At 41.8% G+C, this 26,317-nt stretch overlaps 3 protein-coding genes across 5 annotated transcripts in view; all 3 read left to right on the top strand.

The window, feature by feature from the left end:
- Window positions 1-9,105, top strand: part of arhgap4b (Rho GTPase activating protein 4b) — a 32,767-nt gene extending 23,662 nt beyond the window's left edge. For 2 of the 3 annotated variants that reach the window (XM_068732623.1, XM_068732622.1), the window contains exons 17-24: window positions 911-1,016; window positions 1,137-1,364; window positions 2,567-2,622; window positions 2,827-2,998; window positions 4,063-4,152; window positions 4,353-4,460; window positions 5,892-5,994; window positions 7,165-9,105. In XM_068732623.1, coding sequence (XP_068588724.1) covers window positions 911-1,016; window positions 1,137-1,364; window positions 2,567-2,622; window positions 2,827-2,998; window positions 4,063-4,152; window positions 4,353-4,460; window positions 5,892-5,994; window positions 7,165-7,371 — 1,070 coding nt within the window. In that variant the 3' untranslated portion in view covers window positions 7,372-9,105. The remainder of the gene's footprint in view (window positions 1-910; window positions 1,017-1,136; window positions 1,365-2,566; window positions 2,623-2,826; window positions 2,999-4,062; window positions 4,153-4,352; window positions 4,461-5,891; window positions 5,995-7,164) is intronic. The other variant, XM_068732624.1, reaches the window with a different exon arrangement.
- Window positions 9,106-11,901: 2,796 nt separating this feature from the next.
- cav4b (caveolin 4b) lies at window positions 11,902-14,561 on the top strand. Its single transcript, XM_068732555.1, has 3 exons — window positions 11,902-12,126; window positions 13,190-13,377; window positions 14,378-14,561. Exons 1-3 carry the CDS (start codon window positions 11,902-11,904, stop codon window positions 14,559-14,561), a joined length of 597 nt encoding a protein of 198 aa, XP_068588656.1.
- A 651-nt stretch (window positions 14,562-15,212) lies between these two features.
- On the top strand, window positions 15,213-26,255 carry fam50a (family with sequence similarity 50 member A). Its single transcript, XM_068733270.1, has 13 exons — window positions 15,213-15,470; window positions 15,827-15,911; window positions 16,111-16,210; window positions 18,671-18,798; window positions 19,100-19,176; window positions 19,836-19,902; window positions 20,060-20,121; window positions 20,343-20,419; window positions 21,236-21,290; window positions 22,036-22,084; window positions 22,262-22,332; window positions 23,658-23,768; window positions 25,981-26,255. The coding sequence occupies exons 1-13, from the start codon at window positions 15,360-15,362 to the stop codon at window positions 25,987-25,989; spliced, it is 1,002 nt and encodes a 333-aa protein (XP_068589371.1). The 5' UTR covers window positions 15,213-15,359; the 3' UTR covers window positions 25,990-26,255.
- Window positions 26,256-26,317: the final 62 nt, after the last annotated feature.

Genomic DNA, 26,317 nt, shown 5'->3' with positions numbered 1-26,317 from the left:
TCCTCGTCTCCTCCAGTCCTCCTGTCCTTGGGCACGATACTTAACCCCAAGTTGCTCCTGATGTGCAGGTAGCACCTTGCATGGTAGCCTCTGCCATCAGTGCATCAATGTGTGTGTAAATAGGTGAATAATTGGTCCAGTGCTCTGAGTGTTTGGAAGACTAGAAAGGCGCTATACAAATGCAAGTCCCTTTACCATTCCATTTAAATCCTTAGTTGGGGACACCACTGAGACGTACTTATTTTAACCTAAACCACCATGTTTTCCTAAACCTAACGAAACAGGTTCTGCAGGGGCTCGCACTGATTGCTTGTGTTGCTGGAAGGAACGCACAATTCCAAAATAAACTTTTCGTAAGATATCATACGACTTGTTGTATGAGGATACATCGCTACAGTAGTAGCTTCACACAGTGGTTGCCACTTTACTGATGCTCCAAGCACAAAGTTACTTGGTGAGGCAATTCTCCCCTACAAATATTTATTTAAAAAAAATAAAATACTGATTGTTGATGCAAGATGGTGCAACGTTTCCTCTGTCTACCGGTGCAACTCACTTGTTTGTACTGTCTCTGTTTCTCTCTCTCACTGTCTCCCTGTTATTCCTGTAGGCCCAATTCTGTTTTTCAAAAACAGAAAATCTGAGTCAGAATCAGCACAGCTAATCAGAGTTGTGAACCTGCCCGCTGGTTGTTTACGCCCCATAAATGCTTGTGCTTCCCGTCAGCTGCATACTAAATGAACCTAGCCACTGCAACGTCAGTAGTTTAAGTACTGTTTAAGTTTAAGTCTGAACTTTGAGGGGTTTATGCATGTGACACACTTTCTAATTGCTGCGGGCATGGAGAAACTGTGACTGCAACAAACACGACTTGTTGTAATCCTGCTCCTCTCCTCTCTATCATGATCAGAAATCGAGGGGGTGACGGAGAAAGATGCCCAGATTAAAGCGATCATCTCCACCTTCCCGCGGCCTCTCCTCATCGTGATGCGCTACCTTTTCGCTTTCCTTAATCAGTAAGCTGCAACTAAGCTGACCCAGTGTGGGATATTCTATCACATGCACTCTCTGCTATGGTCATAAAAGTTTACAAAGAAAATAATGAAATAAAATAATTGAGTGCGTATTTTTCCCAGTGTGACTCAGTACAGCGACGAGAACATGATGCAGCCCTACAACCTGGCCGTTTGCTTCGGTCCGAGCCTGCTGAGGGGGTTGGACTCCGATGACGCCGTTGCCAGGCAGCCGCAGGTCAACGATCTTGTCAAAACCATGATCCTCCAGCATGACATCATCTACCCCAGCCAATCGGAGCTGCCGGGCCCCGTCTACGAGAAGCACATGACTCTGGAGCAGGAGTACTGGTGAGAGATGAGTAGTCATTGATGTGGTATTTGTTGTGATGAAACGCCAATGCAACATAATTTGTTGCAAATATTCGACCAAAAGTATGGAGCCCCACAAATGAAAATATTTTGTAAAATCACCTGACAAGTCAAAAATATATTTGAATCAATAATTAATGTTTATAGTTAAATAATTAAAATGGAGGCTAACAGAATTCTGATTGATAAAATAAATTGGAACATTAATAAAATAAATGAAAAGCATAGCTACTAATTATTTTAGCTGGCAAGCCAAGGCTAAAAGTTTTAGCTTGCTAATGCTATTTTAATGTATTAATTTAGCAACTGATGGTAGCAAGAAAAATATTAATTAATTAATATTATTTATATTTGCTTTTGAACCAACAGATTGCAGGTTTCTTATTTCTTTATATTTTTCTAGATTCTTTTTTTCGTTATGTTTTTGACTTGCTTAATAACCTTTTGCAACATTTAGTCACATTAGTTTCAGGGTTTGGTACGAAAATGGTCTTGATGCATTTTGGTCAAATCTGGTTGAATGGTTGAATTAATCTAACGTGATCTAATGTGATTAAACCAGCTTCCATTATTCACGTTAAAACAAAATGTCACCTCCACTTAACTCTATCTTCTTATCGTAAACTAATTTTTCAGAGTTTAAGACAACCATCTTTGTCTTAAACTCTGACATGACCAACACATCTCTGGGCAACAGCCTCACGTTGCCCAGAGATGTGTTGGTCATGTCAGAGTTTAAGACAAAGATGGTTCCAGTTACGCAGAGCAGCTTCCCCCCCCTGAGCCCCTCTTTTCATGGCTCATCCTCTTGAAACAGAATTTTATACCATGCCAAAGCTCGCAATTCTTAGTGTAAAGACAGCTTAATACTATTAAGCTGATTGCTCACTACTGAACACAAACGTCCAGCCTGTCCATGGTGTCCATGGAAACCTCTAACATGCCAAAATCAGCTCTTGAGTAATTCACTAGAACTGTCTGTTTTCTTCCTGAACGTTTATATATAATATACTTTTTATCATCAGCGATTTGAAGGTGTTACTTTGATTTAATTTGAGAAATCTCACAGCGGTATGAAATATTATGTGACATTTCATGAGCGGTTGAAAGTCGGTCTGTGTGTCGAACACAACAGGAACTGTGCAGTGACCACAGACTTTCGTTTTTCTGCTTGTCCACAGTGAACCAATCACAGAGGAGGGAGACGGAGAGACCGAGCATCTGCCCAGTGAGGACGGTGAGGACATACAGTACACGCGCACACACACACACACATACAGCCGCAGAGGCCGGATTCCATTAAATGTAGGCTATGCGTCGCTCACTATACTTCACATAAATGTACAACAAACCACTGTTTACATTTTAAGATTTAAGATTAGGATTCGTAAGAATACATGTGTAGGGCCTAAGCTGATTGTAACCCTGCATGTGTGTGCAGAGTGGGAGGCGGTGGCTATGTTTGACTACACGGCGAGATCTCCAGCAGAGCTGTCTTTCAAGCAAGGGGAGCTTCTCATCCTTCACAGCAAGGCCTCCTGTGATTGGTGGAGAGGCGAAGTGGGAGGGGCTAAAGGTCTCATCCCTCACAAGTACATCAGCGTGCTGGAAGGGTGAGTGACATTTCCACTTCACAACCGTTCACCGACCACTGCGGGACTCATCCGGAAGAGCTGCCAACACGATCTTCCTTTATTATGGGGAGCAGATCTTGAAGTGGATTTCAGAGACCTCTATCCCAAGTTACAAATTCATTCAAATCAACGTAGTCGGAGAGAGGTGCGCCGGCCATTTTCATGTGTACCGTTGCCATTGCGACCATTGTAGCGGGCTAACAATAGAATGTATACAAGAAGTGAACATGGTCATCGTGACATCACCCATTGCTTTGTGGACTGCTGTTTTGAAAACTTGAGTTCTGCGATTTTGCCGTCGCCATCTTGGATTACGGCCGTTGCCATGTTGTTGTTTTTTTTCGCAACCAATGAACAGAAGTTACCATATTTGGAATGCGTAGGAGAGACGTAGAGACGCCATATACGTCTCTGGTAGTGGCAGCGACCTGTCAATCACAGTAGACCCGCCCCAAAAGGATACTCTGCTTTATGGTCTATTTGACTCTAAATGGACCATAATTTACGAAATGAACATCATGCTGTATTGAAGAAGACTTGAAACTAGAGATTGAGACCATAAACTCATGTTTACAATGTTTACTGAGGGAATAAATCAAGAGAGAAGTAGAGTCATTTTAGACTAGACTTCTATACAACCAGACTTCTTCATACAACCAGAGGAGTCGCCCCCTGCTGGTCAGTAGAGAGAATGCAAATTTTAAGACACTTCACTCAACAAAACTGGAGGCAGTCCATAGGCCAATCAGGAAGACTACGTCCACTTCTTATATACAGTCTATGAGTTGTACAGAGAAAGAGCAGGTTGCATAAACAAGGGGTGGACAAATTAACAAAGGTAGTGATTTTGAAGAGTTGTTGCATTGCATTTTATTTGGCATTATTTTGTCCACTCGCTATTGATTTCTGTCTCATCTTCAAAAGTTTCTATAAAAAAATCTGGTCACGTTTAATATCACTCCTGCTCCCACCTACGGTTATTCTGTCTCAACCCTAATCTCGTATTTCTCGTATGAATATGTGTCTCTCTTCTCCTCCCTCAGATCAGAGCGAGGGAAAAGAGAGGACAGAGGAGGCGGAGGCAGCACAGGAAACCTGACAGCAGACGATCCACAGACGGAAAACACAACCCGGTACACACGCACACGCACACGCACACACACACAGGCACACACACAGGCACTTGAATGCACACTGCAATATATAAATGCATTCAGGCACAATAGATGTGGACAGCAAAATACACACACACACACACAGAAATACTCACATTCTCATTATTGCACATGGATGCACACAAGTATTTGCAAAGTTTCTGTGCGCGTCTCGACAGGATGCGGGTGAACAGCGACAGCGCTTCGTTGCCTGGGAGACAGAGAGGAAGCGAGGGGAGCCCCAGTCAAAAGCCGCCAACCTCTCCCGCCGCGCGACACCTGCCAGTGTAAGACTGACATGCACTTTGGAGGCAATGCATGTGCTGTATAACACTGTGTTTGACTCATCAAATACAAAGAGGTTTATAGCCACTTACATATAGGAATATATATAGAGAGCTATAGGGGATGAATATTATTTATGTGGAAACAATCAAAATAAAGGGAAATAACAGACAAATAACGCACCACATTACCATTAACATACTTGAAAGCAGCTATGATCAATGTTTTTAATGAACAATGGATCGTATGACTACATGTATTTAAAGGGGTCGCTCGTATCGGCAAACCTACAGACAATTATCAGCTGACTCCGCGGTTCAGCTCAGCTGTATGTGGCTGTTTAGTGTCTTTCAGCTCACTGTTTTGTTTTTTTAACGACCCACAACTCTACTGCTTTGGTTCACCCTCACCACTCTCGTCTTTTTCGGTTTCTTTTTTTAGTGAAACGGTTCTGATGAACCCGCTGTACGCTACACTACCCAGCAGCACCACACAGTGGTCAGACAAAGTTAGGGCTTAGCTGGTGAACAAAGCGTTTAGCATTTAAGCAGCTAAAAGCGCCAGGTATTTCCCTCAGGAGCTGGTGGAGACCAAAACAGAGCTAAAAGAGAGACAGAACAACGACTCCAAATGGTTTGGAGATCATGACATTGACTTTGTAAGTCGATAATACGTCAGTGTTGTGTTCACAGCTTGTTTCCGCAGCCCACAAATGACCAAAAAATCAATTGTTGCTGGTTTAGAATAAAGGGGCGTCAATGGAAATCAGACATCATACATACCAGCTAATAATAGGCACCGTAACAACAGTCCTGTACACAGCTTCAACACTAGATGGGCGGCAGCGGTAAACTCAGTTCATACTCGACCGAGTGAAATGAGGAAATCATGGCCAGTGTGCGGTGAAATGGTTACGCTTGGCCGTGCACCTTTGAATTATTGTAACTTGCCGCATACGATCACGTGACTGTCACAAATAGTTCAAACATACACCATAGAAACACTATTGTGGAGGTTGATTACAGTCTATGGGCATATCTATGCGTTACACTCGTCTTTTTTGGTTCCTCAAAGTTTATTTTGTTTGCTTGCCCTCCGGCATTTTTCGGAGACTAATGCAGCGCAGAGAGCTCCGTGAATGCTCAGAGCTCGTGCTATGGCGTCAAGCGCGAGGATAAACAAAGCTTTAGTCTTGCCAAGTGCCAATTAAGCTGTCACAGAGGAACAAATACAGGAAAAGATATTCTGCATTGAATTTTTTGACTGAAATGTGAACAGTTGCCATGATCTGATGTGATGTGAGTTATCTTTGTAGTGTGAGAAGATGGAGAAAAGCTTCTCTCGCCGAAACATGGCTCAGATCAGATTTTCAGTTCCCTCCATCCATCGTCACTCGTGGTTTTGTCTAACCCGTGTCGCCTCTTGTCTTTTAGGTCTCAGGAGCGAAGACACACTTTGGACACTGTGAGACAGGGCGCCTTCAGACCCACAGACAGACCTCCGTTTGGTCAGGCGGAGAGACCGGCAGTCGACAAGGTTGGTGGTTCATCCTGGACTCTGCAGGCCGACACATCACACCTGTGAGGCCCTCAAATCTTGAGAAACTGTAAATTATGTCGGCCCTAGATCTCTCAAAACCTTTGTATTTAGGGTCCAGCAGCTTGGAAACTAGCAATATGGTGCAATGAATTGCTACCAAGGGACTTCTTTGTTAAGAGGAGAGACATTTTATAAAAAATTTTAAATTGACCTAAATGAAAGGTTTCGGAGATAAAATACAATTCTGGCCTGATTCAAATAGTTTTCTCACCTGTGTTGTTATGACATAAGAACAGCTTCTTCTTCTGTGAAAATGTTTTTGGCAGGTTTTTTTCAGGATCAATATTTTCAAGTTTCTGTTTTTCTTCATCTGTGAAAAAAAACATTTTGGCGGGTGAATGTTTTTCATTTTTTTCCGGATACTTTTTAAAGTGGACTCAAAGCATTCATGTTTTCTTCCAGTTGAGTTTTCATTTACATCACTTTCTAACACACAATATATATATATATATATATATATATATATATATATATATACACCTTGTGTTTAGAGTGCATGGAGACATAAAAAGTCACCTGGAAGAAAACCTGAATGCTTCTCACATACCTGCTTGTAGTGCTATTACAACAACCACCTGTTTTTAACACCTGTTTTTAATTTATTCACACTGGAGAGAAACACTTCATCTTTTTTTTTTTATCTCACTTGCCTCTCAGGGCCTCTGTAAAACAAGATCATAAGGCAGCTCAAGCAATGTTTAATACAAGGTTTATAAATGAAGGGAAAAGTATTGAGGCTCTGGCCGTAACAAGAAGAAAAGAAAAGAAACAAAAGCAGCTTGTATGGTTTGCATTAATGCAGTGATCTGTTTGTAAGTAAAAAAGCACTGCATCTTGTGCTAATGTGAGGTCTGTGTATTCTGAGGACGGACGTCATGTGATCAACACGTCATGTGATTGCACTTTTTATCCAAGGACGCCTTTTTAAAAGTAAGAGTTCAGCGAGTGAGCTCGGCTCTTTGGCTTTGCACATTGAAACTGTTGTGACGAGTCAAAGGCGATGATTCTAAATGAAAGAAATACTTCAATATAAATGCTTTAATGCTACATTTTTGTTATCCTCCATGTGTCTCCCCCTAACTGTTTGCCTCTCTCCCTCCCTCTCAGGACATCATCAGCCGTCAGATGAACTCTGTGTTCAAAGAGCTCCTGTCTCGCCAGCCTGCCGTGCCGCCGTCCGCACTCGCCGCCCCTGCTCCCTCTTCCTCCTCCTCCTCCTCTTCCTCCTCCTCCTCTCTTCCTCAAGCTGCCCCCGCTGCCAAAAAAGTCGGATTCGGCCTCAGAGGACGGGCCCTTTTCAGGCCGGTGGACTAAGAGAGGGGGAGAGGTTGAAATTGCTGATTCATTGTTTAACGTTGATGATGCTGATACATGATGATACATTTGGTGAAGATCTTGATTTATTTTTTATTGACATGTGTATGATATTTGCGTCGCTGCCATCTCATAGTGCCACTAGTCTCGGTGCCGTGTTACTGTGCGTCCAGTGTGTCTGTTCTCCAGCTGCTTTTACGTTCCGGTCGGTTTTTTGTTCTCCAGGCTTTTGTGATTTTTTCTTTTTGGAGAATCAGGGATGTGACATCACCAGAATGACTTTTTAAAGTGGTTGCCATGATACTTAGAGCAGCAACAAAGTACTTAAGCCGCCCCCTAGTGGCAGGTTCTGAGATCAGCTATCCCCTGATAACGTTTGCTTCATTGAAAAAAAAAAAGAAAACTGATCCGGGGGCCTGAGTGCCTTCACGTCTTTTACTCTTATTCCACTTGAAAAGATCCAGTAGGTTTGAGCTCTGCGTATTATGTTCAAAAAAAGTTGAGTGTTCAATAATAAATAAGGCAATATGCAATGAATAAGCACATATGAATAAACTATGTAAAATTAAGAAATTATCCAAAATGTTATGGAATCATTTTTAAAAGTCAACTAAAATGCTATTTCACATTTATTTATTTTTATAAAAACTTAATTTAATTGGATATCATTTATGACAGACATGTTTGTATCTAAATGGTCTGCTTTTATTTCATGGTGGCATTTTTCCCGATGACACTTTTGTGTCATTTACAGTTTCATTTCATAAAGCCACGTTTCATAACTCATTTTTATTTCATATCACTTTTCACGACGGTGGTGCAGTCGACGTTCTCCCACCTTTCGGGCCAATGCAATCTATAAAAATCTGATATTTAATAATTTATGATGACATAACATCTCATTATAATGATAAAAACATTGTCGACTCTCGACGATTGTTTTATTTATATATCTTACGCAGTTTATTCATGTGAATATTTACATCACAATGATTTATTTATTTAATATTGAACATTTTGGCGCCCCATAGATGTTAGCAGTTGGGTCAGTACTTTATAGCAGCGTGCAGCGTTAGCACACACACACACACACACACACACACACACACACACACATACACAAAGACAGAAAACACATTCCCCTTCATATGTGATACATGGCCTGATACGCAGGCCAAAACTCAGGGCTTTTCGCAGAGTTAGAGCCGGGCTAACTCAGGTTTGGCTTTGAAAGGAACAAGTACGATTTTCTACACTCAGGGCTTTGGTTGACTCGCTCTTCAACTGGAAACACGTGCCCTAAGCCTCAAGAGCCAACAACGGCCCCCACACCAGAGAGGATTCAGTGACTTCCTCTGGTTTTAACTGTGAATGCAACGGGCGACATTTTTGTCGCCACTTTGGAAACTCTTGTCTCATTCATCCACACATTTTGGCCCCGCTCTGACTAGATCTATAGCACCGTCCACAGGTCTCATTGTTTCAGGATGTTTGCAGTGAGGTGTACATTTACTTTGATTCCGAAAGCATTTGAAATGTTCTCATGGCATCTCCCCTCTGTCGTGTTTCAGTATTGGAAACATAGAAATAGAATCCTTTTTTTTAAAAATCGATTCTGCCTCTGTGATTAAAACACCCTGTTATTCTGGATCACTGTTTGATGATGTCACTAAATTTACTGTGTCCAATTGTATAAGTGGTTAAAAAAGAAATTCAATAAAGATGATAAAGAGATGAATGATTAAGGGTTGTCGTGTATTTAAACAGCTTTAACGACTGTATTCCAGGAGCGGATCTGCAGGGGCCCACGTTTGGCTTCGGCCCTTTCTGTCAGAAACCTCCTCAGGTTTAGGCAACAAGTCTACTTGGTTAGGTTCAAGAAAAGATCATGGTTCAAATGAAAATAGACATTTTCTGGCAGAAAGCCATAAAGGAAAAACTTCTCCTATGTGTTAAGCTTTTTAGCTCCTAAAACTGTAATTGTAACATAATGCAATATTCAGTACCTAAGGTGTCCAGTACGGAAGCTTTGAGGGGCAAATGAGGGGGAAAAAGGACTTAAGAACAGGTGAAGAAAATGGTTTTACCTGGATAATCTTTCCTTGTTTCCTTTCTTCCTATCTCCGAAACAGGTGAAGAAAAAAAAGTTAAATGAAGTTTTGCCAGAATATTTTACCTAATTTTCTTGAAAAAAAATGTATTTGGATTTTTGTGTTTTTTAACTCTTTGTTGATGTAATACTCATTTGGGACTCAAGGCTAGTGTGCAACATGTTCTAAATAGGACTAACTGCATGTTTTAATTCCTCCATGCACTCTAAACACAAGGTACATATATTGTGTGCTAGCAAGTTAGGTAACACTATTGTCTTTCATTTGGCTAGAAGTTTATTTTGTATCATCGCTATGTGCCGTTGGGAAAAACATGTCTGCTTTTAGTCCTATTTAGAATATGGCTTAATGGTGCAGATGGAAAAGAAAAGTAACTTAGAAAGATGATCTTGGCAAAACTTTTTTAAACACCTATAGCATTAAAAAAATGTCCATCTTTTTCAAACATGAAGGAACTTCGAATGATTATTCTGGCAAACCTGTTCTTAAGTCATATACACAGGAGAGAAAACTATTTAGATCAGACTTAGATAATAGATCACCAGAATATTTTTTTATCTCACTTGCCTCACAGGGCTTCCGTAGTCCTGAGGACCAAATGGATTCAATACTCAGAGCTTGTTCATTATCTCAATCGAGTTCAGTTGCCTGCGACAACAGAGCCGAGGATGATTCCTCAACTTTCTTTGCGTAACTCCAGTTCATTACTACACGTGATTTGGAACACAGCTGATCTTAATTAATGCCAATGAGCTGCAGGTGCACAGTTGCAATGTGAAACAAAAGTTGTAGCGTCATCATGTTTGAACCAGGTGGCAAAGTAAAGCCAATGTGGAAGTTCCTTAAACATGCATTATCTCTAATGGCCATCAGGGGGCGACTCCGGTTGTAAAACATGTCGGATTGTATAGAAGTCTATGACAAAATGACCCTACTTCTCACTTGATTTATTACCTCAGTAAACATTATTTGAATATAAGAAAATATAGATTTTTTTTCGACTGACTTCGCTTAACTCTTTGCTTCTTTATTACGAAATACTGGAAAGTTTTGGTCATTTTCTTAAAACGTTTCAAATAACAAAATCTAAGAAGGAAACACGCACTCTGATTTGAGCTGCTCGAGAGTCACAGACCTGCAATGTAACCTTGGCCGAGGTGTGACGAGTAGAGATGGCTTTGTTTAAAAGAGTGATAAACCAAAAAAGTTTGGGAGCGTTTATTCCTAGTGAATGGATTTTGGTGAAGATCTTGTCGAGACAAAGCTGTAAGTCCAAGGAGATCGATTATTTTCAGAAAAAAAGCAAATATTGAAATAAATATAGTTCCATTAAAAACATGGTGAGGTAATTTCACATCTTGACTGTTATGGAGTAAGTCAGTATTTTAGAGCAGCATGCAACGTTAGCTAGCACACACACACACACACACACACACACACACACACACACACACACACACACACACAAAAGTACAGCTGGATAAGTCTGAGTCTGAATTTACACTTGTTTCCTGTATTGTTGGAGTGTGTGTTTGATTGTTTTAAATTTCTGTGTGACGACAGCACCCGAGCGCTGTAAGGCGATCTTTCCGGGCCCAACCTCTCCTCCTAAAATAACCCCTTCCACCCAACACACACACACACGAAATAAGAAGCACTGAAACACATTAGCACTTCTGGTGTGTGTGTGTGTGTGTCTGTGCCTCTGTATGAGCTCTCATGAGCCAGCTCAGCTCTGAGGGACATTTGTGATTAAGCGGTTGAACTGATCTCGTTGACATTTCAGATTAGCACTCTCTGCAGGGCTCCCCTACCTTGTCTCTCTGCAAGGGCCTCTGTCACTGATACAGGATTAAGATAACACTTTGAGAAAGGTAAGTCAGACACAAGATTCATCGTTTCTACTGTTACCGTCCCTGTTGTAGGTCTACTGCGATGAGGGTATGAGTTGCAAATACAGTTTTACATCTTCGGTTCATGCACATTTTGTATCACATCTGATACATGCGATTTGAACAAAAGTCTTTAATGCAAGCTGTATAAAAGACTTTGAATCATGTCTCAAGATAAAAATAACACAATTCAGCTTTTAAAACGACCAGCAGCTATTTACAGATTTTGGTATGGCTTCTTTTTTGGGGGGCTAAAGAACAGGTGGCAGCGCTCGGTTTGCTGTGACACGCTACATGCCTGCTGCAGGAGTGTATTTGTGTGTGTGTGTGTGTGTGTGTGTGTGTGTGTGTGTGTGTGTGTGTGTGTGTGTGTGTGTGCATTGGTCTGCAGTATGAATGTGTGTATGTTAATGTGAGACGAGACCAGGAGAGGGCGACTGCAGGTTTGCCCATGTGTCTAATTGTCTGTGCCTCCATCTATCTTCGTGTGAAAACAAACGTGTGCCTCTCTCTTCCCTCGGGCGAGGATGATGATGGTGAGCGACGACTGCCTGGTGGAGTGTAAGATCGATGATGACAGCGATGAAGAACAGATAAACACGCCTCCTCCTCCCCCGGAGTTTGCGTCCAAAGCCCCGACCCCAGCGCCTGAACCTCCGACCCCTCCCACAGCCCCTGCCACGCCCACACTCACGCCCACGCCAACCCTTCCTATCACTAGGGACCCATATGGCATCAACCAGCACCTAAAGGTTCGCTTCCCCCTTTTCCACCCTCTCTATATTTTGTATTCCACAGCAGTGTTAGCAGTCGATTTGATGTATAATAATGTATTAAATAATAATTTGTCATCCCCTTCTGCTGCTTTCACGTGTGGCGTAGTCTCAACGAAAACAACGTCCACAAGGTATAGGACGTCTCTGCAAGAAGCTTTCTACAACTCATATTTACGTTTTTTTTGTTAGGTGGCGAGCTCTGGTGGCCGTCGTGATTATTTTAAGTTGTGTACTATGTTACTACGTTAGTACGTATGTAGCTACGTTAGTACGTAACCATGTCATGTACTGCGTCACGTAACGTGATAACTACGTCACGAACATGCGTACGTAACAAACGTACACCCAAACCACGATCTTGCCCTTAAATGTAACCCAGTAGCTCCGTTTCACAATGACAACCAGGTGTTTAAAATTGCAAACGTTTCACAATGCTAATGTCACATCTATGTTGCTTTGGGAGTCATCGGCAAACAACGTACTCTGTCGTTTAGGTATGAGGAAGTGTTGGGTGTACCCCAGGGTTCCATTTTAGGCCCTATTTTATTTTGATTATATATCCTTCGACTGGAGTCTCTTTTTAGAAAATATACCCTTTGTTGCTAAGTTCATGACAAGTTGCTTTATTTTCCCTTGAAACCAAGCAAAACACATGATCTTCAGTCACTTCTAAGTTGTCTTGAAGATGTCAATGGCCAAAATTTAATCCCCGGTTGCATAGATTTCACAAGTTGTGTAGGCAATTTTCGTAGGCCTCCGTCCTGGAAATGTTTGCAGTTCAGCAAGATAATCTTCACAAATGAAGACCACTTTTATGATTTTTGAAGCGTGAATCTCATAGCCAGAAGTAAAAAAGTTAACTTAAACAATAAACAAACTCCACCACGGTCGTCAACAAAAATCTTCAAAATTATCGAGAGGGATATATTTTGACATAGAGCAAAACGTTAAAATATATTGTGCCAAAAAGAACTTCAGTCAACACTTGCTCTATAAATAAACTGACTTGACTCAACACTCTCTCATCCCTTGTTTGTAGGTGGAGGTCAGTGATGTGCTGGCGGAGCCGGCCACACCTCACAGCATAGACCAAGTGTGGCTTTACAGTGTCACTGGCTTCGAGACAACTCGTATCTGGACGTACCGCTGCCTCTCTTTGCTGCTTGCCGTGCCCTTTGCTCTCCTATGTGGTATTTTCCTGGCCATTCTCGCCTGTCTACACGTCTGGTACGCTGGTGCAGTAAAAACACTCCCTGATGTCATGCACATCAGTGTCTCTGAGACGGTCAAATGCTCACTCATTCATCAATTACAGTAAATGCAGAATATGGTTCCCAATGCTTTTTGGCTTACAACCCCTGACGTAAAGCAACGCCTACTTGCAGTTGTATATGGCTAAAGGTTATGAGTAGGCCTGCTGTCAAAGATTATGTTGATTTTAAAAAAATATCAGAAAATAGTGAATATTCACATCCCGTCATTAAACTGCTTGAAGCATCAACACAATTGCAAAAAGTTGTGCTAGTCTACAACACCGCTGGAATTTCTGTCCAAAGCGGAAGAAGACCAGCTGCATCTACCAGAGAAAACAAAGCTTGCAGATTCATCTGGTTCCCTGACAAATCTAACGCAGCATTTTCTTTCAAAACTGTGTAAATTATAGTATTTCTTTAATGTGTCTGAATGTTCCTGCTGTTAAAACAGTTGAGCATTTCGGAAATCATGCTAATTGACTATCTTGCCGAGAATCATATGAGAAGATTGATACCGCTCTCAGATATGATGGTAATAGTAATATGAAGCTAGCCAACAGGTGATTTGCTTAGCTTAGCATAAAGACTCAAACCAGCTCTGGCTTTGTCCAAAGGTAACAAAAGCCACCTACCAGCACCTCTAAAGCTTACGAGTTGACACATTATATCTGATTTGTTGAATCTCTACAAACGTTGGTTAAAGTTGGAGTCTTGTTATCGCCGTCAGGTTTGCTCGGCAACCAGCAGAAATCAAATCATGGGTTAACAATTTATAGGTTATGCATCAGAGGCATTACCTGGTCAGGGATTTGTGACCTACAGTCAAATGAAAGAATTTATGCATGCTACATACGTTGGCTGCCTCACTATAATTTACACTCCTTCAAAATAATGAGTAATAAATCTATGTATCTTATCTCCTCTGTATGTCCTGACAGATTCCTTTAAATAATTCTCCCCCTCTCTCGCTCTAGGTTTGTGGTGCCTTGCCTACAGCTGAGCAACACCTTCCTTCCATGCCTACGGTCCCTGTGTATGTGTGCTGTGAATGCTTTCATCTCTCCCTTCTGTACGTCTCTCGCTCTCTGCTGCAGTCAAATCGCCATTTCACTGTCGAACAAGGACTGGCATCAAGTGAGAGACAAAGAGACTGTATGAATGTGAGACATGACAAGTGATATCGAGTGAGTGAGTGAGAGAGTGAGAGAGTGAGTGAGTGAGACAAATTACTTTTATTGTGATTTTAATAAAAGTCATAGTAGATTTTAATTGGCATAGTTCTGCATAATGTGAATGACATTTGAAATGTTTTCTATATAAAGTAAATTCTTACAAAAATTATTATTATGATAATTATTATTATGATTATTTTTATTATTATTATTATTGTATTACTGTTATTATTGTGTACCATGTGAATGATTTCATAGGTATTTTCACAGATGAGAATAGAGAATCAATCAATGACTAATCGGGAATGTACAATTCTGGTCTTCATTTATCAAGCAAAACATTTAAGATTAATTGTATACAAATGTTTTTTTATTTATTTAATAAATCAATCACCAATGAGGGAAATAAAATTTGTTGCAAGACTCCTAAGCGCTATGTCTGTCTTTCTGTTGCATATTTCAGTGGTGATTTGAACAATCCAAATATACATATCTGTCTTCTTCTCTCTCAATTTTACATCAATACGTTTGGTTGTTGCTGTGGGGCAGCACAATTCCGAGGTTTCCTGAGGTACCTGAAGGCATCATATATATTCACCCCTTAACTACCCAGCATGCACTTTGTCGCCGCCATTTTTCTTGTTGATGTGTGCCGGGGAGGTCTGCGTCTGCCTTCACAGTTCTGGAGAAAAACAATCTGTTTTATTTCAGAATTTACCGTTTCTCTTTGTTTATTGTGGATTAAACTTTCATACAAGCGAGCGTCGAGAGCAAATAAAGCAACATGGCGCAGTACAAAGGAGCTGCCAGCGAGGCTGGGAGAGCCATGCAGCTGATGAAAAAGCGAGAAAAAGAAAGAGAGCAGCTTGAACAGCTGAAGCAGAAGATTGCAGAGGTTTGCGACTTAACCTTTTACCCTAAGTTGTAACTTTTTTATTTAAAATACAAAATAAATTAGCCCCATGACTGTTTATCAAAACAATTAGCTAGGTATAGTATGGAGACCCCTGAAGGGGCCAGACCTGCGTCAGTGAAGGGGACGCCGTGGCTGTGTTTTCAAACTCCTACGTAACGTTTGAGTCAAGTTGATGATAATAAGAGAATTTCAAACCTGGTTGTGAAGTAAAGCTCATATACTATTACCGTACAGTCTCCCATAGGCACCCTGCTGTCACTTGTACTGCTTTAAAGAAGTGGCAGGACAACCTTAACCCACCTCCTGGTCTCTGCTGTGTGTCTGTCCCCTCACAGGACAACATGGTGAAGTCCAACATCGACAAGAAGTTCTCAGCTCACTACGATGCTGTGGAGGCAGAGCTGAAGTCCAGCACAGTTGGTAAGAGTCTGTTGCTGTTGGAGGTCACATGAACCCTTCACATTTTGAGATGTACAGTCACACACAGATTCATTTATGTTTGTGTTATTAATGTATTTAAGTTGCACTACATTCTGTCACACACACACACACACACATGCCTTGACCGGGCAAAGAGCGTGACCCAAAAAGGTTTGACTTGTTTGTGTGCCTCCATCAGGTCTGGTGACGCTGAATGATATGAAGGCCAAGCAGGAGGCGCTGGTGAAGGAGAGAGAGAAACAGCTGGCCAAGAAGGAGCAGTCCAAGGAGCTCCAGCTGTGAGTTGGCTCGCTGTCTCCCCAGAAGCTTTTGGTTGGTGATGTAGAGCACGAGGCTCTGCACTGGTTCAAAACAAGTGGTCAACATGAATTTGATGCATTGTAGCAAGAGACAAACTATTGAATTGCTGCTCCCAGCAATTCAAAAATATATCTGACCAAACAATAGCACCAAAGCAAAAACAAAATGCAGCACAAATCCTGCAGATTGTATCTTAAACAGATATATAATATTCAGCCAAACTATGTGGACGGGGCTGTCCTTTTCTGTACTTATGTTGTTGTTTTTTCATGGTTTGAGCAAGGCCCCTTTAAGGGAAGAGTAACTTTGTTATTAGGGGACAACAGTTGTTTGAAATTGGTCAAGTTTTTGGGGATCATGCTGTAGCCGGCACCTGTGAGACGATTGTTAAGGCAATTGCGCAGCGTCGGTGTAACGTTACGTTCACTAAAAGTGCTTGTTGCGGCCACTGATAGACTCAGAGTGTCTGACAACATTGTGGAGAGAACCCTACAGAGAAATAATATTTTCTATACCTTTCGCACGTGCCGGTCTGTTTGTTAGTGTGTCCAAGTCCCGCTCAAGGAGAAGTCTCGTTGTAAAAGCGGAATATCAAGGAGCAACAGGTTCCAGTCTTTATAGCGGTCTTCCTCTGCGGGTTGCTTTTAGATAACACTGAGCTGCGCTTTCTGCACTCCCAACACAACAAACTCGGCCCCAGCCGGCACTCGCGTTCCCACCCCTGTCTTCTGTCCACACGTCACCTCCCCAGATTTCAGATCTAGACTTTTCCTGTAGCGAGACCCTTTCCATAATGTTGTCAGACACTTATAATAACAATCTGAGCCTGTCAGTGGCAAAACTCAAGCACCTTTAGTGGATGTAAATTACATTACATTGCAGCTTACAGTATATAGCGACTGCTGTCGTCTCTGCAGTGTAAGGTTTGTTTGTCCATGTTGAGACAAACAAACCTTACACTTAAATGCTACAGCATACAATGATATTTTAGAGCAGTGGTTCCGAACCCAGGGTGGTTTTGTGTGGAGAAACTTGACGGCCTGCACATAGCGCTGACCTCAGCAGTGTCCAACAACTTCAGGATGAACCGGGGCGCCCGCTGTGAGCCGGGCCTTATTAATTCACATCAGAGGCTTTACATCACGTCACGGTTGGACCTCACTAATGCCCTTGTGGCTGAATTTGGAGCAGCCTGGTTCTGACATCTGGTGGAAAACCTCTAAAAGCTGGACTTTATTAAGGTCGGGGTAGACTCTATCAGAACTATTTTGAGCGCCGTGTCGTCTGACGTTCCAGAATCTTTGTTCTGGAAGGCAGAGGGAAAAGTCGGGGGCTGATGTAATATCGTGAGGGTGATAAAAGAGAGCTAGAGAGCGAGGTTCATAAGAGAAAAACGTTCTATAACAGGTCAACATTTTGTACAGCCTTTCTTACTGTGTTTAGTTATGTGACTGAGAATGATTTTCTTCGCATCTTCTTTCGTTTCCAAGTTGCATGAGACTTCATAATTGTAACCTCACGAGCTAGATGTTGTTGTCAATTCCCGATTTGTAACGGGCGGTTCTCAAATCCATTCCTTGTGGAAGGCGGCATCCTCGGCCGACTTCCCTGTCTCTCAGAGGCTGTGGCAGCTTTCAGAGCTGCAGTGAAGGAAGTGGCCATGTCTCGTCTGTCAGGAAGGAGGATAAATAACGCTCCAAAGGAAAGAGTGGAAGGCTTACTCACAGGGATCCCTTAACCTCTCCTGAATATATATGTGAATGAAAATGGGTTCTATGGGAACCCGCGATATACAGACATGCCCACTTTATGATAATCCCATGCAGTTTTGGGCAAAAACCAAGCAGTTTTTACCATGCAGTATAAATGTGTTATCTTTGCCTATTCTAAAAAATGGTGTATTTGAATAGTTCTGCATACTAAACAGACTAAACAGTCTTGGAAATGCATACATTGAGTTTGACTGGAAAGCCGAGACGCTTGTGGATGTGTGAAGATGTTGGTCCTCATAAAAGCCATTTAACATAGTGAGAGCATTGACCTCACTGTTGTGACCTGTAGGATAGTCACAGCCTCATGAAACCTTACGACCACAAGCTGGAGGCCGAGGGCATCTCTATAGGTATGGTGACAGTGAGGCGGTTTCTGAGCAGTTTAGAAGCGCTCGCCATCCAATCGCAGAAAAAACCCCGCAATTCTTGCAGAAGTTTTAGATACCAAATTACAGTATGACTTTTTAAATAATGTCTTAATGTGGAATTTTGGAGGGAAAAAAACATTTTTCTTAATTCTCCAGTGATTTAAAAAAATTGCGGCAACAACTTGTGAGACATGCGTGAGCTCGACAATGGCCATCATAATGTTCTCAGGTTTTTTCTTCGTGGTACGTCTTACCTCTTTACTTTGGTTGTTCATCGCTCACGCCTTTCTGTGTGCAGCAAGCTCGAGAAGCAGAAGGAGAAGAAGCGGAAGGAGGAACAGAAGAGGAAGATAGCCAGTCTATCGTTCAACCCGGAGGACGAGGGCGAAGAGGAGGAGGAGGAGAACGAAGACGAAGAGCTGGACTGTGAGTATTGGTGTTGTAGGATCAGTTTCAGCTGTATGCTGTACCTCGCTCAAGCTTTTTTCATTTGATTTGTGTCTTGTGTGATTTTCCCTTTAAATCATTTCAGGCTTATTAAAGACAGCCACTAGATTATTTTCCTTCTTTTTTCTCAGAGCATTTGATTTATTGATTGCTCTCAGAATGTAAGGAGATTATCAGCAAATACAAAAATATCAACTGGTCGTATTTACACTTTGGTTTTTGCATGGATTCAATAAGATATAACGTGTTTATCAGGATGTTTGTCTCATGTTCGTCTCAGACTCTCCAGCTAGGAAGAAGTATCTGGGCAAAAACCCAGACGTGGACACAAGTTTCCTTCCTGATCGAGACAGAGAGGTGAGGCGAATGGGAATTAATCTTCTCCTTTATTTTTGAAATGTATTTGTTCATATATTTTTAGAGGGAAACCGTCCTACTTGGCTCTCATTTCAACAAAAAACTTGGATTGACAAAACCTTACTACGGGTGCTCCCATCAGGACGTTTGGGGTTAAATACAGGCTACAACACAAAGTTAATAATTCCGCCCTCTAACTTTGAATCATACATTGAGGTATGCAAAGTTCACAGCTGTAACGTCGCTGATGCTAATGTACACACAGGCCGCGATATCACCAGTACCCACAGTACAGACACATCAGTGAGCTGAACAGAGCGGCTGGTGGTGGCAGATTGGCAGTTGAATAAAGTCATGTGACTCTAACGTGTGAGCTAATGAAGAAGACTAAACCCAAACGCTGCCATCTGTCTGAGCTCAGCTGCCTGTGACACCGCAGAGACCGACCTCTGGCGGCGCACCACGGTTCATCAGTACGGCATCATAGAGAGTGCAGCGGTGTTTATTTATGACTGTAACTGTAAAGTTTACATTTTGAAACTGTTGACATGCTCATTTGTTACGCATCCTGTCTCTAATGTTTCCTGAATGCAACACGGCCCTCTAAAAAACACGTTACATTTTCACTACGTGGATTTTTGTCTGTTTTCTGTGTTCAGGAGGAGGAGAATCGTCTCAGAGAGGAACTCAGGCAGGAGTGGGAGCTCAAACAGGAGAAGATTAAGAGTGAGTTGAGTGTAACTGTAATCACAATGGTGCACATTCCGTGCACAGCGTGTCCCGTTTTGTGAAGAATTTCTCCCTTTTCTGTTGTTTCCCCGCTTTACAAGTACAAACATGCGCTCTCTCAGTCCTAAATAACGGGGCGTTTCTCTGTCTTCAGGTGAGGAGATTGAGATCACGTTCAGCTACTGGGACGGCTCTGGACATCGTAAGACGGTCAAGGTAAAGCACGTCGGGCCGCAGCACCGGTTCACTGTTTGTCACTTCGTAAAAGGCCACAGAAGTTGATGTAAACCCCATGAAGAGTATTGATAACAGGGGACCTGTACGGGCAGATAGCAGCACACTTTCCCCACCGTTCCTTTGGTCAAACTGTACACTTAACATCGTGTTTACTCTCTTCATGTCTTCATGATGCCTTTGTGTGTATTTTTCGCCCGCAGATGAAGAAGGGAAATACCATCCAGAACTTCCTGCAGAGGGCGCTGGAGGTTCTCAGAAAGGACTTCAGCGAGCTCAGGTGAGAAGACGAAAAGTAGTCGCATTCCACCAAAATCATCAACAAACTACAATCCATCCAGAAGTCAGCTGGCCGTCTGCTCTCCCGCACCAGAGATCACATCACCCCAGTCCTTCAGAACCTCCACTGGCTCCCCATACAGCAAAGAACCCAGTTCAAGATTCTCCCCATTCATAACCCTAAACCCCTTCATACCTCCTGCACCGTCACACTGCCACCCGCCTCCTTACCCCCCCTACTCTGTCCAAACATCGGACCGGGGGGGGGGGCAGGTTCCCTCCGGAACTCTCTCCCTCAGCACCTCAGACATTCTCCGTCACTCACCACCTTCAAAACTGCTATTTAAGTCTTTGTTTTGTTTCCTACTGCTATGTCATCTCTCTGTCTTGTTTATATTTTTATTGCTTTTATTGTTTTTGTTTTAACCACGTAAAATAATAATATTACATGAACTATTGCAGATTATTCTCAGCCTTGCGAACAGTGAGTGTAACAAAATGATATCACCTAAATGGTCCTCTTGCTAGCTTTTTCCAAATCTTTAGTTACATCTGTTTATTTTTTTTAGATGGCGAGCTGCAGTTGAAAGCTCTTATTTGAAACCAAACAAACACATATAACAGAGATACATAGAAACACATGATCACTTTGTCTCCCTTCTCCCAATGCAGTGACAACATCCAGCTCTGTTGTCTGCACAGCGACGTCTCTGATAACTTTCAAATCCCGCACAGAGCCTTTAAACCTGGAAAAAGTCATTTCACATTTATTCTACATTAATGTGTGAATTCATTTGACTATTTCTTCTTTGTGCAGGTCTGCAGGAGTGGAGCAGCTGATGTACATCAAAGAGGATCTGATAATCCCACATGTAAGCTCTGACGGCTCAGCTGTTTCTTGACTTTGTTTTGATTCGGTTCGTCTGTCGTCGCTTCCTTCTGCGTTCTAGTGCTACAGCTCATATGACACCTTCAGTGTGCGTCGGTCTTCACGCTCTCTGGTTTCAATGGTAGACTTTATATTCCAGACATGACAATATAAAACAAAATATAAGTATCTATTTTATTTTAAGTTTTTATTATTCTCAAAGAAGGTTTTTGGAGGACAACCCAGGAACTTAGCATCGCTCTGATTCCCTCGACAAAAAGCCAATTGGATTATTGCAGAAAACGAGACTGTCTCCCTTTCACAGTTCATCTCCTAGAAGCAAAATAGAATTGTACCAAAACGTTTTTACCCAAAATCAAACCAACAAAGCACTACTTTCCCTTTACTGTTGTGCTACAGTCCTGTTAATGAACAAATCTTTGCATCAAAATAAGACTTCAAATACGAATCTTCTTCACCTGAATTCAGTGCGTTTTCCGTTTTGCCCGTCTGCTCTCTGTTAAAACGAGTGACATACATTAGATCACTCTTCTACTCTGGACTGCGGGTTTCTCAGGCTCCCCAAAAGTAAAGCCGAAACATCTTGACACACGGAGCGCTTGCAAATTGGAGGGCGACACACCTCAAGACGTGCTCTGTGTGGATGTTTATTGTTCCGAATAAATGAGGACGTTATAGTGTAGAGAAGGAGTTTAATGTGTCTTTTTTCCACTCTTTGTCTCATTCAGCACCACAGCTTTTACGACTTCATTGTAACCAAAGCCAGAGGCAAATCTGGTAAGTGAACAACAGCTTTCAGCCCCATTCCCGTACAAGACCTTGATTTGGTTTTATTACGTTTCTGAAGAAGAAAAAACATTGCACCATCAGTATTTGTTTGCGTACTATATATGAAACAACATGAAGTTGGGTTTCTGGCCTTTTCACTAAGTTGAGCTGTAATTCTTCCCACAGGTCCTCTCTTCAGCTTTGACGTCCACGATGACATTCGACTGGTGAACGACGCCACCGTTGAGAAAGACGAGGTGACGATTTTATTTTACAGCAAATACAAGAGATTGTGAGAGGAGATGAACCGAATTCTTTGGTCGATCTGAACCACTGCCAACCTTGATGTCAGAAGAAACTAAAAATGTATCAACAGAACATCTGCATATCGGTCAAAGGTCGTCGTTACACTTTGTCTTTTCGATGCGACCTGTTGTCCGATTAACTGTCGAGTCTGTACGCTCCGAGATGAGATCTCGCTCGCATTGGCATCCGATCAGCCAGGCCACGTGTCGAGGTGGCCTGGCTCGCATTGAGCTGCGATCTCAGTGAGGGGTGCACAGCATGTGGACACAATCTGGACAATTCATCAAATGTAAGTCTCCATCCCCCCCGACACGGGAGTTCTTCTCCTGTGGAGAGCAAAGGGAGGAGGAGGAGGAGAAAATTGGGTCTGGAGCCCAGCTGAGACCTGCTGTTTGAGTACTTTTAAGTCACCGCTGATGAAAAGCCAACATTTACTGACTTGGTTGTTTCAAAATAAAAAGCTGTTATGCTATATAAAAGCCTTTTATTCTGAAAAAGTAAAATGGGTTTATTGTCAAAAATGTATAGGGTAAATGCCAATATATATCACCAAATTAGCGGAGCTTTGTTAGCGGCTATTTTTCAATAAACCAAGTCGACTAATACTGCAGGGAGAATTAAGCAGCCAAAATAACTGGGGACTTTTATTGTGAAGACAATTTAATTTGTTTATCCGCTGTTTTACAGACGCTTTTTTGACCACAAAATATATTAATGGTCGCATTGAAGTGTCAAGTGTGGACACGCATACGCTGACACATCTGAGTTCCTATCTGGTGCATCTGATCACAAAAGAAGCATTAAAAAGACAAGTGTAACCACGGCCAAAACTGAAACCATAAGAATTACCAAGACCGCCTTTTTTGTGTGTTTTTTTAAGGCTTAAATGCGTGACTGACTTACAATATCTCTGCTTTATTTATTGTTGGATGAATGTCTGAAAATCAATTTAGGAATTAAAAAGGAAAGGAATTAGTTTCCTTTTTATACATTTCACGTTCGACTGCTGCGCCTGTTTTTTCATAATCTAAGATCGATATTTTTGTCAATGTAATTTTCTTGCTAAAGTTCTCTGCTGTCCATATTCACGGTGTAGGTACTGACATGACTATGAAGCTCAACTATTTTTATAATCCACATGATGTTTTCTGTGTCATCTTGTGTCAGTAGGTCAGTTCATTCGTCATACGTCTCAACTTGTGGAGTGAAATTAACATTTTTGGGGGAGGGTCGCAGAGTTTAAAGAGCTAATCCAGTCTTGTTATTTTGCCTGAAGTCTCATGCAGGTAAAGTGGTGCTGAGGAGCTGGTATGAGAAGAACAAGCACATCTTCCCCGCTAGTCGCTGGGAGCCATACGATCCTGAGAAGAAATGGGACAAATATACGGTGAGAGTTTTTTTTTTTTTTTTTTTTTTTTTTTTAAGTCAGCATTCCTTACCCAGTTTCCCCTCAAGGATCATTCAAGTTTCATCTAATCTTAAATCTGATCTCAAGTACAAAGGCTGGCATGTATGTTCCATAGGAAATATTTTCACGGTATATTTGTAGCTCGTTTTTTTTCTGAGATTGACACTGTGGCGTGCGCTTTAAGTAGCCAGTCAAAGGCAGCTGGACCTGCTGTGTAGCATGTCGCTGCTCATCCTACAGGCTTCAACAGTTTCTCTTGAGTTTTCTGTCATTGAACATCTCTGGATGATTCTGAGCTCAGTGTAATCTCGCCGTCTAGAACGATAATCAAAGCACTTTTCGTTTCGAGGAAAAATGTGTTTTATTTTTATTTCGCGAGGATTTACAAACTGTCACCAATGTTGACCATGACTAACCCTCCTGTCTTCACTTCATTAAACTATCCAAAACTCATTTAAAAGAAGAAAAAAAAAGTTGAGGTTGGTCTCTCTCAGCTGCACTGTCAGATTTGATCATTAGCATAAACAAAAGCAATTGGAAGTGTGGTTGTTTGAGGTACTTATCCACAGTCGGAGTATTACCTACAGTAGGTGGAGAAACAGACAAACAAAGTAATGGTGCTGCTGTGGACGTATTTTAGACACCTAAATGAATCTATATCAGTGAAAGCTGCTTCACACAGCAACACAAACAAAATAAGTTTGTCTGCTTTGGTAGACCAGCAACTCCCGTGTTCTGGGAGGTGGAAATGTCTTTGTCAAAGGAGTCTAGTGCCATTAAAGAGAGCATAGATAACAGCTTCAGTTCCCCGCTGGGAAGGGCCGTCTGGCGGCAAGGTAAAGTGGTAAAAATAAAAATGTTCTTGTTATAGCATGCACTTGAACTGATACAGAATCTGTTATCTGTGCTCTCTTTCATGCCACAAGACTCCATTAAAAACAACTGTAACTTTACCTCATGGAACACGAGGGTTGCTGGTCTACCGCTGCCTTAGTTAGTTTGTTCGTGATATTGTGTAAACCACAACGGCGTTGGTTACCCGTCTTCAAAGGCTGGCTGTCGGCAACGTTAAGCGTTGAAAATATTCCAAAGTTTCCATATATTTAAACTGATATAGGTTGGTTTTAGGTGTGTAGGTAGTACATTGCTTTGTCTGATTCTCCAACTCCAAGCTACTGTAGGAAGTAATACACTGACTATGGAGAAGTACCTCATATAACCCAACTTCAAAAAAACAGAACTCTCCCTTTGTTTCAAGTGGGCTTTATATATTTTTTATCCAGTCTGATTGAGGCTTTGTGATTTCGGGCCCCGTGGACTGAGGCAGCATCTGTACTTGTTTTGTAAATTATGATATTGGACAGACTTTTAGCTTGGAGGTGAACTCCGAGATCATGTTTTCACAAAAACGTATGTGGCTGAAATACATCTACACACACACACGACCTGTGTTCGTGTCAGAAAAAAAAGAGGAATGGAAATATATACTTTTAAGATTTCATCGGGGAAACTGGGTAAACAGCCCTGTGGTTGCGGTACATCACCGCTCCATCCGTTCCGATTGTTCTGTGAGGACAGAAACCTCCCCAGCGTGGTGGAGCTGCCAACTTCTTCTTGCATGCGCACGCTATGGCATACCACTGGCCCACCCAGATGCCTGGCACACACACACACACACACACACACACACAGACACACAGACGACTATAATAACAATTTAAGGTCAACTTCGGACACACAAAATCAAAAACACTCATCATTTACAATAAATTAAAAAAAAAAAAAAAAAATGTTGACGCCTAAAATGTACGTCCAATTTGTACCAGATTTTCCAAATTACTGGACCGAGCTTATTAAAAGATATCGTAAGCTTTGTGATATGGCATTGCGTTTCGAGGATTTTAACCTATGAACTCTTAAAAGATCTAAATAACCTAAAAAACGTCATTACAAAACTCGTAGGATTTGCGTCATTACAGGGTTGAACCTAGTGTATACAATCATTTTTAAATTGGCCAGTAGGGGGCTGCCATCAGTTCCAAACCTGCATGGGCCTGGCGCAAATCTGGCAATAAATCGATGATAATCAAGCTGTTGAAATGGCATTGCCGAAGAAGGGCACAGATATGTTTTGATTTATTTTGGAACGTGATATTCTTCAGCCCTCATATTGCGTTTGTTTGTTTTTCAGATCCGGTGAAACAGCTGTCCTCTCCGGCCTCTGGAATCTCCGATGCAAACTTTTTGTTGTTAACTTCCTTCTTATTTTACTTTACATATTTCATCAATTTTTTTTACTTGGTATTTGACATACTAGTTTTCCCTCTCAAATGTATTTGAACTACCAATGCACTGTTTCCTGTGAAAACAAACCCCACGCTCACACGTGTACAGCTCATGAACATGTCGCAGCATCTATGTTAATAAAATGAACCTGGCTGAGGATTCTCTTGGCTCCCGTTGAAAGGATGTTTGTCATTCCCTCACACTTTTAGGTCAAGTGAGAACGAGTTTTTCTTGGCCGCAAG

The sequence above is a fragment of the Cebidichthys violaceus genome, unplaced genomic scaffold (genome assembly GCF_023349555.1).
Source record: "Cebidichthys violaceus isolate CVI_PGR_0920_01 unplaced genomic scaffold, fCebVio1.0.p SCAF_6, whole genome shotgun sequence".
Taxonomy (NCBI): Eukaryota; Metazoa; Chordata; class Actinopteri; order Perciformes; family Stichaeidae; genus Cebidichthys; species Cebidichthys violaceus.
This window is presented reverse-complemented; position numbering and strand designations above follow the sequence as displayed.

Bases quoted from the DNA above. Each gene is read 5' to 3' on its own strand.
- cav4b (XM_068732555.1), top strand. From the start codon at position 11,902: ATGATGATGGTGAGCGACGACTGCCTGGTGGAGTGTAAGATCGATGAT. The intron at 12,127-13,189 runs GTTCGCTTCCCC...CCTTGTTTGTAG, and splicing joins GCATCAACCAGCACCTAAAG to GTGGAGGTCAGTGATGTGCT. The intron at 13,378-14,377 runs GTACGCTGGTGC...CTCTCGCTCTAG, and splicing joins CTCGCCTGTCTACACGTCTG to GTTTGTGGTGCCTTGCCTAC.
- fam50a (XM_068733270.1), top strand. From the start codon at position 15,360: ATGGCGCAGTACAAAGGAGCTGCCAGCGAGGCTGGGAGAGCCATGCAG. The intron at 19,903-20,059 runs GTGAGTTGAGTG...CTCTGTCTTCAG, and splicing joins CAAACAGGAGAAGATTAAGA to GTGAGGAGATTGAGATCACG. The intron at 22,333-23,657 runs GTGACGATTTTA...TTTTGCCTGAAG, and splicing joins CCACCGTTGAGAAAGACGAG to TCTCATGCAGGTAAAGTGGT.